Source organism: Struthio camelus, chromosome 3 (assembly GCF_040807025.1).
Source record: "Struthio camelus isolate bStrCam1 chromosome 3, bStrCam1.hap1, whole genome shotgun sequence".
Taxonomy (NCBI): Eukaryota; Metazoa; Chordata; class Aves; order Struthioniformes; family Struthionidae; genus Struthio; species Struthio camelus.
The window spans coordinates 14,668,164-14,682,458 of NC_090944.1; the positions used below are offsets into that span (position 1 = coordinate 14,668,164).

Below are 14,295 nucleotides of genomic sequence, written 5' to 3' on the forward strand. Positions count from 1 at the left end.
AACGCTTAAGTTTGAGTTTGATCAGGTTCGTCCAAAGGAGATTCCTCTTAGGACTCCTCTCCTTCCCTCAACTACATCTCTTGTGCTACATTTATTCTTCATAAAATAAGATCCTGGCAACTTTTCCATCTTTCTGGAGTCCCTAAAAAGCACTTTTGATGCCTGATTCTTGCCAGAGCAATGACACATCACCATATAAGTGCACTTCTTCATAATGTGTGTTACTTGTTCAGGGCATTTGAAATGTTCTTCCTTGGCACACAATTCAACAACTGCTCATACTCCATTTTGCATTAATAAGACTTTTATCAAGGCTGAAATCAGCAGGTTATTGAATCCACCTTAATTTCACTCTTAAAATAGTGAACTTAATCCCTGCTATTTTTCCCTCCAAAAGGATCTGCCTGATTAGAAATTAAGAGGTTTTCCTGCGAAAAGGAGTCTCTCTCTGATCTAAGGATATTATTTGTTTAAGATATGACTGATCCTAAGCTACTTTCTTTGACAATTTTAATTAATCTTTGGAAAAACTCACCTAGGGAGGCTATTAAACTTCCATTGTTAAAAGTTTTACAGAACAGACTAGACAATCATCTGTAATAACATAATTAGAGTTTATCCTGTCTTGAAATGAAATAAGAACTAGCTGTTTGCTTGAGGTCCTTTCCAGCCTCTTTGGCAGTCACAGGGCTTGCAATGACCATATGTCACACGTTTGTTTCTCAGTGTCTGCCTCCTGGAGGGTGTAAAGTCCCAGTCACTACTCATTCACCTTTCTTGGAGTTACTTAGCGCCAAATACTCCAAACTTCTCGTCGAGCGCAGTGGCACTGACCTCTTGGAAACTGCATGTAGGGGGTTATATTAGCAGCAAGAATGAGCAGTTACAGATTTATCTTCCAAATCAGAGATTACCGTTGTAAAGGCTGCTGTTGTGCCCACATTGTTCAAATGTAGTCCTGTTCTGAGAACAGAGAAATTTTCAGCGGTTTGGATGCCCTCACACCTTCTTCAGAATCTGCTTGCTGGATAGCAATCTGCTTGCTGGATAGGAGCTGCGGGACGAAGTTTTAGGCTGCATAGCATCCGAGAGGATGAGCAGGAGATTGACAGGGTGTTCTCGGAGACTGTGCAGCTCCAGGAGTCCCCTGCCCCCACTGCAGCGGAGTTGTCAGAGGGCTCTGTACTGTGTGTAAGGGTGCATCATAACGCTGTGGAAGAGGACTGGAAGCTGGTGACCTCTCGTGGAAGGAGAAAGGCTCTTACTCCTCCTCAAGACTTACCCTTGAAGAACAAGTTTAGCACCCTGCAAGCTGAGGAGGAGCTGGGCATGGCTCCAAGGGAGGCAACTGGCCTGGCAGACCCCGTGCTGTGCAGGAACACCCAGAAGAAGCGGCGAGTGATTGTTGTGGGTGACTCCCTGCTGCAGGGGACAGAGGCACCTATCTGCCGACCTGATGTCTTGTCCAGAGAGGTTTGCTGCCTGCCAGGGGCTCGAATAAGAGATGTCATGGAAAGAGTGCCAAGGCTTGTCCATGCATCAGACTACTACCCTCTGCTGATCTTCCATGTGGGCACTAACGACACAACAGGTAAATTGGAAACCATCAAACGGGACTTCAGAGCTCTGGGAATGGTGGTGAAGGGTCTGGGAGCCCAGGTCGTTTTCTCCTCAGTCTTGCCTGTGAGGGGAAAGGACAGGAGGAGGAGTAGACGAGTTTTCCAAGTTAACAGCTGGCTGCGCCGCTGGTGTTGGCAACAGGGCTTTGGTTTCTATGACCATGGAATGCTGTTTGAAGATCAACAGCTGATGGGGAGAGATGGGATCCACCTTACCAAGCGGGGCATGGGCGTCTTGGCCAACAGATTGGCCAGCCTGGTACGGAGGGCTTTAAACTAGGCAAGATGGGGGAAGGGGAGTGGTATAGTGGCAGGGGAGTCAGTAAAACACCGCTCAAGTCAGGTTGCCGCCAGAGGGTGCATGCAGCCAGGGGAGACAGCATAAAACATGGCTATGGAGGATCCTCTTGCACCTCTCCTGGGAAGCTTGCATGCTTGACTGGCTCTCTGAAATGCCTGTATACCAATGCATGCAGCATGGGGAATAAACAGGAAGAGTTAGAGATCTGTGTGTGGTCACAGGGCCGTGATCTCATTGCGGTTACAGAGACATGGTGGGATAGCTCACATGACTGGGATGCTGTCATGGATGGCTATGTGCTTTTTAGGAAAGAGAGGCCAGGAAGGCGAGGTGGTGGAGTTGCTCTTTATGTGAGGGAGCAGCTAGAATGTATGGAGCTCTGCCTCGGGGTGGATGAAGAGCAAGTGGAGAGCCTATGAGTAAGGATTAAAGGGCAGGCTAACATGGGTGACACTGTTGTGGGGGTTTACTACAGGCCACCTGACCAGGAGGAAGTTGTCGATGAGGCCTTTTACAGGCAGCTGGAAGTAGCCTCACGTTCACAGGCCCTGGTTCTCATGGGAGACTTCAACCACCCTGACATCTGTTGGGAAGACAGCACAGCTAGCCACAAACAGTCGAGGAGGTTCCTGCAGAGCACTGAGGATAACTTTTTGACGCAGGTGGTGGAGAAGCCAATAAGGACAGTCATGCTGCTAGACCTTGTACTAACGAACAAAGAAGGCCTAGTTGGAGAGGTGAAGGTTGGGGGCAGCCTTGGCTGCAGTGACCATGAGACGGTGAGTTCAGGATCCTGTGAGGAGGGAGCACGGTAATAAGTAGGAGCACAACCCTGGACCTCAGGAGGGCTAACTTTGGCCTCTTCAGGGACCTACTTAGGGGAATATCATGGGATAGGGCCCTAGAAGGAAGAGGGGTCCAAGAAAGCTGGTTAATATTCAAGCATCACTTCCTCCAGGCTCAAGATCAGTGCATCCCTCTGAGGAAGAAGTCCAGCAAAGCAGGCAGGAGACCTGCATGGATGAGCAAGGAACTCCTGGCAAAGCTCCAGCAGAAGAAGGAAGTCTACAGAATGTGGAAAAGGGGACAGGCCACTTGGGAGGAATACAGAGACATTGTCAGAGTGTGCAGGGATGCGACAAGGAAGGCTAAGGCCCAGTTGGAATTAAATCTGGCAAGGGATGTCAAGGACAACAAGAAGGGCTTCTTCAAATACATCAATAGCAAAAGGAAGACTAGGGAAAACATGGGCCCGCTGCTGAATGGGGCGGGTGCCCTGGTGACAAAGGATACAGAGAAGGCAGAGTTATTGAATGCCGCCTTTGCTTCAGTCTTCACTGCTAAGGCCAGTCCTCAGGAATTCCAGACCCTGGAGACAAGAGAGGAAGTCTGGAGAAAGGAAGACTCTCCCTTGGTGGAGGAGGATCAGGTTAGAGATCTTTTGTCCAAACTTGACATCCATAAATCCATGGGCCCCGATGGGATGCACCCACGAGTGCTGAGGGAGCTGGCGGATGTTATCGCTAGGCCTCTCTCCATCATCTTGGAAAGGTCCTGGAGATCAGGAGAGGTGCCTGAGGACTGGAAGAAAGCCAATGTCACCCCAGTCTTCCAAAAGGGCAAGAAGGAGGAGCCAGGAAACTACAGGCCTGTCAGCCTCCCCTCCATCCCAGGAAAGGTGATGGAACAGCTCCTCCTGAAGGTCCTCACTAAGCATGTGGAGGACAAGAAGGTGATCTGGAGTAGTCAGCATGGATTCACCAAAGGGAAATCATGCTTGACCAATCTGATAGCCTTCTAGGATGGGATGACTGGCTGGCTAGATGAGGGGAGAGCAGTGGATGTTGTCTCCCTGGACTTCAGCAAGGCTTTGGACACTGTCTCCCATTACATCCTCCTAGGTAAGCTCAGGAAGTGTGGGTTGGATGAGTGGACAGTGAGGTGGATTGAGAACTGGCTGGATGGCCGAGCTCAGAGGGTTGTGGTCAGTGGTGTGGAGTCTACCTGGAGGCCTGTGGCTAGTGGTTTTTCCCCAGGGGTCAGTCCTGGGTCCAGTCTTGTTCGATGCATACATCAATGATGTTGAGGAAGGGACAGAGTGCACCCTCAGCAAGTTTGCTGATGATACTAAACTGGGGGGAGAGGCTAACACACCAGAAGGCTGTGCTGCCCTTCAGAGGGACCTGGAGAGCTGGGCAGAGAGGAACCTCCTGAAGTTCAACAAAGGCAAGTGCAAGGTCCTGCACCTAGGGAGGAATAAACCCATTCAGCAGGAGAGGCTGGGGGTTGACCTGCTGGAAAGCAGCTCTGCAGAGAAGGACCTGGGAGTGCTGGTGGACAACAAGTTAAGCATGAGCCAGCAGTGTGCCCTTGTGGCCAAGAAGACCAATGGTCTCCTGGGCTGCATTAGGCAGAGTGTTGCCAGCAGGTGGAGGGAGCCGGTCCTGCCCCTCTCCTCAGCCCTGGTGAGGCTTCACCTGGAGTACTGTGTCCAGTTCTGGGCTCCCCAGTGCAAGAGAGACATGGCACTCCTGGAGAGAGTCCAGCGGAGGGCTATGAAGATGATGAGGGGACTGGCACATCTCTCCTCTGAAGAAAGGCTGTGAGAGCTGGGCCTGTTCAGTCTGGAGAAGAGAAGACTGAGAGGTGATCTCATCAACGTGTACAAGTATCTGAAGGGGGGGTGTCAAGAGGATGAGGCCAGCCTCTTCTCCGTGGTGCCCAGCAACAGGACAAGAGGCAACGGGCAGAAACTGAACCACAGGAAGTTCCACCTGAACCTGAGAAAAAACTTCTTCATTGTGAGGGTGACAGAGCATTGGAACAGCTTGCCCAGGGAGGTGGTGGAGTCTCCTTCGCTGGAGATATTCAAAACCCGCCTGGACATGATCCTGGGCAATATGTTCTAGAGGCCCCTGCTTGAGCAGGGAGGTTGGACTAGATGATCTCCAGAGGTCCCTTCCAACCTAAACCATTCTGTGATATAAATATATGTTCTGGCCACTGCCTGGAATATCAGCAGGGATTGCGCCACAAAGAGCATTATTGCCCCTCTACCCCACAAATAAATCACAAATTTCAGATGACCACGGACTTATGAATGTGGTTATTTCTTCTCTGGATATTGCTGTATAAATATAGTGCTTTGAAAGCACAATGCTTTTGATTTTACACATCAAAATTTGAAAATGCAACAAACAGCTCAGAGCTAGGTCTCAAATTTTAGTTTTGATCTGCTTATTGTGAAGACCTCAATCAGTTCTTTTTCAGAGATGCTGTCCGGGGCAGGGAGAAAACATACTGTACTTACAGCTTCACGTTCCTGTGCAGGCCATCTCCTGCAAAATCACAGTTTATTTTTACTAGAACTAAGAAGCTGATTGTTACTTCATAAGAAATATGCACTTTCTCATCTGTTAGGACAGTCTGTGCTTTATGATGATTTTCCAAATCAGCAGAATACATTATTCTTGCTCATACCACTGACTTCAGTGCCATTACTGCAGCCTACGTTAATCCTTCGGCCCACCTTTGCCGTAGATGCAAAACCACTCCATTTCCCCTTTGGGGAAAAGAGGTTTAGCCATTTGCCAAAAGTTGTGCATCAACTAGAAGAGCTGAAGCTCTGCAGGTCCCAGGGGTTGCCCTGTGCTTGGTCCTCTCAGCCTTTCTGTTCCTTCAGGAGGTTGGAAACTACATGAGAGTCTCCCATCAGAAGACAGGAAAATCTGAGGACAAGAATGGAAAAAGTGGGCACTGGCAGGGTCATGGTAGGAGCTGAAGTGTCCATAGACAGAAATGTAGCCTGGACAGATTGCACAAGCAAGCTGAAGCTGCTGCAGCTGCCTTCCTCAGGGCAATGGGCAGAAGAGGCCTGCCAAACTGGAGGACGCAGTGGAAAACCGCTGCGAGAGCTTCGGAGAAGAGAGGGGAGCAAAACTGATGCAGGACTGGAGAAACAGCATTGATTAAAACCAAACAAAAAAGTTCAAGATCTTTCTTAGTCTCAGAAGTTTTGAGGCCCAATATTGCTATTTTATAGAGTCTGGATCAAGATTTTGGATCTCCTGAGATTGGCTGTAGTGGAACAGTTCCCTTTTAAAGAATATATTATTCAAAAGTGAAATTGTTTGTCTTAATTAAATATGAATGTTGGCTACTCCTTACTCTTACTGCACAGGAGTAAGCACGAGTCCATTTCTAATAGAAAGCACTGAACTGGTGTCTTTTGTTCTGGCTTTAATTCTGTTTTCACAGGCACGAGGGACCTTTCAGCACTGGATGTGCTGGAAAGATGGTCTGTAGATGAGCTAGATGGGCAGGCTGTGATGTAATGCTCTGTTCCCATGCTTTGGTTATTGGAGATCTGCTGCAAAGTGGTATCCTCTGTTCTTGCAAGGGGGTAAGAAAAAAGCGGTCTTGGAAAACTGTTTTATTTTCCAGTGCTTGTCTGAGTCTGCTTTTCACATTATCTGGAGCACTTATGTGTTACAACAGAGAGCTCAATTTTTAATATATTTGTATGAATCAGAATCAAAGACTTCAATTGTAAAATATGACTGGAGGGATTTTTTTCATATTTCACACTTTATTTTCTTGTATTTACTTTTTTTTCCCCCTTGAGAACACCTAGAGGGCTAGCTCTTAAAAAGTGCGTAGCCCAGGAAAAATTAATTTTATTTTAATTTGAGAGAGACTCCAAAATGGAAATAGCTCAGATCAGGACTCATAGAGTGAACTTTACTTTGTAGAGGACAGCCAGTCACTGTTTTCTGCTGATCAAGCCTCTATGAATGGGCTCCCAAACTCTAAGGTTCTGTCTGCATTCATGTCTTTGTTACAAGCAGGAGTGCACTTTTGAAGTGACCCTGCCATTTGTCCCTACTTGCTGCACTCTGATTTGCATCAGGGAATGGTCTCAGCACAGGAGCTGGATTCTTTTCAGGTGAGACAAACCTGGAGGTGCAAATCAGCATTTGGTCCAATGGACCAGTCTAGAGCTACTCCAAAGTAAAATGTGTACAGAGTAGATATGAGGTCTTCAGCAGCAACCGCTTTGCAGTGAGTGTGCCCTGCTTACTAATGTAGAGTAATAAGTCTTACTGCATACTTGTAAGACCAAAAGAAGGTAGAAGCACCTAACTGGGGCTTTAACCCAAAATTTAAATTCCACCTCTCAGCAGAGTATTCAGACTGAGATGGAGCCATATCATGTGTGACTGTAGCTTTATCTCTACCCATGCCATTGCAATATTGCTAGGTGATGTTGCATTGTATGGGGTAGGTAGACCTTCAATGGTAGTTGGCCAGAATAGTATTTTCCCAGTATCAGCATCCAAAATGTTGATGTTCCCAAAGCTTTTCCAGTCTCTGTTATGGGAGAAATATGAGACATTTCCATTTACCCTTTTCTTTCCTGATTAGCACAAAAGAAGCTACAGTCTCATGTGATGGACCACGCAGCTCACCTGAAATGTAGGAAATCTTGGTTTGAACTTTTAAAGCGGCGAATGATTATTCAAAGTGATTATTCCCCTTCAGGAAGAGCGAGCAAGAGAATCTGTCCTAGAATAACCAACAGTCTGGTGACTAAAGGAGTTACCTATTAAGGCAACTCAGGATCATAGCTTGAGCCTTCAGGCTTTTTAAATGTGAGTTGAGATTAAAACATGACATTCTTTCTTAAAGAAATCTCTCCTAACAACAGTAGAGCTCACCACATTAAAAAAGAAGTGACGCTCCGTGGTGATTCTAGGAGAAGTGTTCTGGTTATTTACCTTTTGAAATACAACAGGTAGTCAGACTGTTGGAGAAATACCTGACTGAGGATACATCTCACTAACTGAAACCAGTTTTGAGAGGCATAACCAAACTGGAGAAAAATGAGCACAAGGAAGCAGATAGTTAAAAGGGGTAGCAGTGTTTGTCAGCATGTGTATTGGGTTTTTGGTTTACATTATCAGCATAGCAGCCTGGGTGGGTGTAGGAGGACAAGGCAATGGCCATGTTTCATCGATGGTGTATGCCTTTTGTGGCCCATGTTTGCAAGACATACTCTGAAAATTATTTAAAATTATTTAATGTTTAGCTCCAGGTTCTTGTTACCTGCAGTTCCTCAAGCTCTCAGTCAGTGCAATGGGGTCCTCTCCTTTTCCTGACACTTGATAAGAAGTGATGTATGATGCTAGCATAACCTCAGTATGAAGGTTATTCATGTTGGATGTTCATATTGTGCACATAAAATGCTATGAGGTTCTCCATTTTATTGTAATAAACTGTTTCTGTAACCTTGTTTTCCTTCTTTTTTTATTTTTTGTTCTTGATATACTCTCAAAGCGAGTGGATGACAAATTTATATGGAATACAGGGAAGGTTTAGAAAAAAAGTTATACTCAATAGTTTGAATTGCAGTCCGGCTGACACTGGGACTTGACTTTGATATGCAGAATCTAGGAATAAATATCGTTGGACAAATTAAAGAAAAAATAATTCCTCCCCCCCCCCCCCCCTTAGATAACAGCACACTAATGTATCCTTTTAGCTTTTGTCTTCTTTAAATAAAATTATTTACAGTTTTATTGAAAGACCTATTACATATCATAAGAAGGGTAGAAAGTTATTTTCTTAATTAACACAGTCGATAACGTTATAGTTTTAACTGTGTTAATTCTTTTAATGATGAACTCTGCTAATTCTTTCTAAGAGGTCACACTGGGTCTGTGGCCCTCTTTTGTTTCCATCTACAGTTTATCTCTTGGTAAATCCATCTGCTTCCTCAAACAATTACGACACTTAGAAGGGGTTCATGCCTTTGAATGTCATATTCCATTCCTTGTGCACTTTTATTAATCAGTCACATTAAAGCATTTCTGCTATAGTAGCTTTCACAGAGGAATCTCTTGGTACCATTCAACTGTAGCTCAGTTTCTATGATGCCTGTAGCGCACATTTCATACTGCTCAGTCGTTCTTATAGTCGCTCACTCCTGCCTCTAAATTACCTCATGCCTTTAGCTTTTCAAATGATTTTTTAATAATGATTGATATTAACATTTCCCTCAAAAGTTACTAAAGCTCCTCATTTTCCTCAAAATTTACAAAAAATGTTTTTTCCATTTCGTACAAGTTTGTCTGTTTTCTGTAAACTGAAGGCATCAATTTTTTGGCAAGCTATTGTGAGTACAATGATTGTTTTCTTACTAATTTAGATTGAAATCTTCAGATTTTGTCAGTATCTGCCAATACTTAGCTGAGCCATGTGGAAGAATACATATTTTAAATCTGAATTAGCATACCACACTTGCTTATAGCCTCCTAGCATGTTCTAGGAGTTCAGAGGAGCTTGAAGGCAATGAGAATTGGTAAAGTGTAGGTAAGGAACATGCCCTTAAATGCTATGATTCTTCTTTATATCAAACCTAAATTGTGCTGACAGGTCCCAGATGCGCTTTTCCATTTGCATCAGTTCAACCACTCACATGATTCAAATGCAGCAGCTGCATGAAAGTGGCAGGATTGTGAAAGCTGAGGGACAGAAAGGCATAGGAGTCCTTTTAAAGGCTAGGTGAAAACTGGATGGAGACCTGTGGCTGTGATTTAATGGAGAGGAAGATTAGCCTGATGGTTTTGTTTCTCAGATCTGTACTTGGTTCTTTTGTATGAGACAGTCTTTTTGGGCCAACTCCAGGCAGTTAGTTTGGCATCTGAATTCAAGGAGGCAGTGAAAAATTTGAACAGCTTATTCACCAAGGCTGTGGAAGAAGAAGAGGGCTTACGAACTCACCCATAGTTTGTTTGTTTGTTTTTTTTTAAATTAATCAGCCTTTGCTTAGTTTTTCCTTCATTGGAAACAAAGAAAATCAGTGAAGCTGCTGAACTTTAAAGACTGTAGTACTGCTTAGAGCCATATGCTTGGGATACCTTTTGGTTTCTTGCAGCATTTTGTGTTTTTTTCTTACAATTTCTCCTGTGAATCACCAAGTTCCCACTGCTGCACCAAGAGATACCAATGAAACGCACCTCAGTCTCAACCAGAGCAGCTGGCTGGGGCCTCGGTGCGAAAGGATGTACCAACCATGTGGGGTATTTCGTTCGATTTGGGAAATACACAGACACACACCTCTCTAGGCAAGGTTATACCAGTGTCGCTGCTGTGGTGCTGACTTCAGACTATGTGAGGTGCTGGTAACCACAAAGGAGACAGGATCTGGAAGGACGGGGAGCGTGGCTGGGTGTTAAATAGGCACTTACAAAAGGCTAGAGGAGCAACGTGCCCTCCCATGGTCTGCTTCTCTTAAGTGAGGTCTGTCCTCAAAAGTTGAGGGACAAGGGGTTGTGGATAGTTAGGGGTAGGTAGGTGTCATCTGCTTCAGGTCTTGCCATATTGGGCTGTTCTTGAGAACGCTGTCCACCTTCAAGATGCAGAAGAGAAAGTGAACGCATAAAATAATGAAACATTTTTTCTAGGGGAATATTGTGTATCTCTGAATTTGTTAAATGGGGCTGAACTGAAGCATCTTTGGCAGCATATTGTGTAAAGGTAGCACTTGTTCTTTTCTCACTTTTACAGTACAGTTAAATAAACTATTTATTTTCCCCTTTGTCTTGATTAAGTGCACACAATAGAACTTCTCAAAGAGCAGACTATGAAGTTAACAGTAGGAGCTCATCTCTCTTCACAGCAGGATATAGGATATATAGGATATATCCCAGTTTTGTCAGAAATTTCAATGGTACTGGCCAGGTAAAAGGAGGCTGACTTTTCTTAAAATATTAAAGGCAGCGTTCATCTTCTGAACTTTAATCACTTGTAAGTTAGACACCAAGGATGGCATTCTTCTTTCCCAAATTTGCTGTTTATATCACAGCTACTTACATGACAAAAAAATGTTCTAGTCTCCTGTCATAGTCGTCCTCGTGCGATATAGAGACCTCACAACCTAAGGTATGGATACAGGGCTTAATGCTGTTGTTGAGATGTGAACACCTAAAGTCCTTCTGGGATAGTAAAAGTTAGATGCCTGGCTGTTGTGGACTTGTGCCATGTTTTGAGAACAGGCACCTGTAGATGATGATTCTGTCTAAGTTGGGCTAAGCTTACCCCACTCTCTCCACCAAAGAGCAAAGGACCGAGTCTCCTAGCTTATGAGCTCAGCCCTGTGTGTTTAGACTTTGATGGGAGGAATTTGGAGCTTCATAATTTTCCTCAGTCCCTACAGAAAAAAGTGCAGAAGAGCTGAGAGTTAAATGCAAAGTCCCTATGTGCCACTCCTGCCTCATAGGCACAGCAACTGCTGGCAAAAAGAGCTGAGAGGACTGAATGTCCAAAACAGCTCTCAGCTGGATGGTTTGAAATACTGTAGAAATATTTCTCTTCTTATGCTAGAATTTCTCACTTTACTCCTTCAGCTGTCCTTGTCTAGGGATGTCTGCATAGATGTCTGGCAGACACTAGTTTTTCCGTATTAGAGTTCACTGTAAGTATATTAGCACATTTGCCCTCGACAGCCTGTTTCTGTAAAAGTAGAAACAGTAAGAAAATTCAAGCCATTAACGGGCTTTCCTAGATGCCTATTATTGCTTGCCTATTCTTCCAGTCCTCTGCTGTTTCTTTATAACCATAATAGTCAATTACTGCTCATAACCATACGGAGTTATTTACAACAGAACCCACTACCTAAATAACTCCAAAGTTATGGATGCAACTCTTAACCGTGAAATTTGCAGAGCTACTGTTTGTAGACACACTCCCCCTCAAGATATGAAGAAATTGCTGGGACTGTCTAACTGATAATTCTCAGTTTCTTGGGATCATGAGAACAGTATATATAAATAAAGATAACAAGTTCAGCGTGCATTAAACACATTGAACAATGAAGCTATTCAGACACAAACAATTGCCCTACTTGATTTCCCCAGATTCTGACTCTTGAGTCACTCTTACCCTCAGCTGGAAGCATCAAGTTACTTAAGACATTCAGGGAAAGCACTTCAGAGGCCTCTGGCTTGAATCTTGCAGCACAACAGTTGCTAGATGCTGCTCAGATGGATTACTGTGATGAGTATATGAATAATGATACACTTGGATAAATAAAGCCATGAAATAAATCGTGCCAGGGTGCTTTATGCAATTTTGAATTGAATCCTGAAACGCCATGGGAGCTGGTAGAATAGAAATGAAGATGGGAGGATGCTTCCTGTGCATGAACAAAAATATCATTGCAGTTTCTGGTAGTGGATGTGATCTATAACAAATTCCGTTCTTTTATTTTTCAGTCGTTGAGCTGGACATGAATGGGATGGCATCAGATCACAACACTTCATCCCAGGATGAATACCTCCCACACTACCTCCAGAGGGAAGACCCCTTCGCATCAAAGCTTTCTAGAGAAGCTGACATAGTAGCTGGATTTTATTTGACAGTAATTGGTAATGATTTTTTACCTCATTTTTGAAGCATGAACATGTCACTGCATCCTTTCAGGCACTCACAAAGAAGGCAGTGACTGCTGGGCGTTGGATGTGTAATTACATGTTTCTTCGTACTAGAAAGAAAAATCTAGGCAAAGGTCGAGAAGAACATGTAAGAAATATGGTTAGCACCATAAGAGAAAGCTGGTCTAGGTAGGCAAAAAGTCTGTCTCCAAAAGTGACTATTAGTGGACCTTCTGGGTAAAATCACACGAAATTCTCTCACTTCTACTGATAGGAACAATTAATCTGCAGGCTAGTTATCTGGCCAAAGCTGACTTATGTCCTTATGCAGCATGGGTTTTACATCTTGTTTTTAGAGCCTCTTTCACGTGTCTACACAGCAAAAGAGAAAATCATCATACATGTTCATTAGAATCTTGTTCAATTCTTAGTATCGACTCTTTCATTACACATTATATTGAACAGTATTTTCTGTCTATGACCCTCCCCTCAACTGGTCACTTTTATCCTGGCATCTTTTACCGTATGCAAAGTAACTCTGCAAGCAGAAAAATGCAATTATTTATTGGCCAGTGCACGTAGATAATAGGTATGACTGATTTCTTGATGAAGTGTTTATATTCCAGGCGGTTCTCATTCAGTTGGGAGAATACCAGTCTGCATTGCTTCTCTGAACAGACTTGTCCTTGTTTTTCGCTGATTTACCATCTTGTGATTCTCTACTCTTTTGAGGAATTTATACCTTTTTGCATTATTATTTTTCCTTTCAGATACTTGAGCTGCTAACTGTTATCTCCACCCTTAAATTTCTGTCCATGATTTTGATTTTCCTTGTGATTTATGACTTGACTTTGCATACTTTCTCACAGCTTAAAATCTGTTTTCTCAGTAAAATTGGGCCAAGGTCACATAACAGTGCTGCACCAAACTGTGTTTTGGGTCACAGACAACTCTGGACTGAGGGCTACAGGGTGTTTCTTCAAATTTATTCCGTTTTTGCACTTAATATAAAACTGTTTAGTCCTACCTTTATGTTTATCACTTATTATTTTGCATACCTCCTGCCTATGCTCTCTCTTACTACCTTTCCTCTGATCTAAGTAATCTAATATTTTCTGCTGAGGAAGTCTCACCAAGGCTTGGATAATGTCTATCTCTCCTTAGTCTTCCACTTCCACTATCTCTATTTAAATAGGAATTCAGAACTAAATATATTGCAAGTGAAGTTGTGTCTCTGCTCTGTTCAGTGATGTACTAGTCTCAGTATTCGTAGTACTGTACATAGTATCCTAGCTTTTTCTATCTTTTTTTTTTTTTCCTTTATGGCTGCTATGCAAACAGATGTCTTCACTGAACCGTCGAAAACAACACCCCTTGCATTTTCCTTCACTCAGTTGAACAAACTTAGTTTTAATCCCACGAAATATATCTGAGTAGCTAAAATGAATCCTTCCAACGTACATTGTGCTGCCTTGGTGTATTAGTTGTATTTAGTGCAGATTTGTCCACGTCCAAAGAAATGCCCCTGCCAGGTGTGAAACATCTTGAACAACATAGACATAACAAAACTAAGGCAAAGACCAGAAACGATAACTTTCCAGAAAAAATCCAAACCTGACCATTCAGGCACAGACTTGCATAAGTAGTATGAGAAGAGGAGGCTGAATCTATAGCTAAAAATGGCTGATAACTTATCAGTAAGATTCCCACCTTCCTGCTGTGGGGCAGACTGAGGATCAAACAACCCAGAGCGGACTCCTTGCTCCCAATGGCTCAAGCCGAGAAAGTTCAAGCTATGGCTCTGCTATATGCACATAAAGCTCCACCTTAGAGATCATATCCTACTTCTCTGGATTTAACTTCCTCATTCATGTGTTTGATTTGCATTTGACTCGGTTAATTACTTTACCCTAGTGGTGATTGCACACCCGGTACTGACTGT

General features: G+C 43.7%; 1 protein-coding gene across 1 annotated transcript in view; it reads left to right on the forward strand.

Moving 5' to 3' along the window:
* LOC104139673 (opsin-5) overlaps nucleotides 1-14,295 on the forward strand; it is a 60,821-nt gene that overhangs the window by 29,204 nt on the left and 17,322 nt on the right. Inside the window, exon 7 of the mRNA XM_009667941.2 lies at nucleotides 12,195-12,347. Within this exon, the coding sequence (XP_009666236.1) occupies nucleotides 12,209-12,347 (139 nt within the window). The 5' untranslated portion in view covers nucleotides 12,195-12,208. The remainder of the gene's footprint in view (nucleotides 1-12,194; nucleotides 12,348-14,295) is intronic.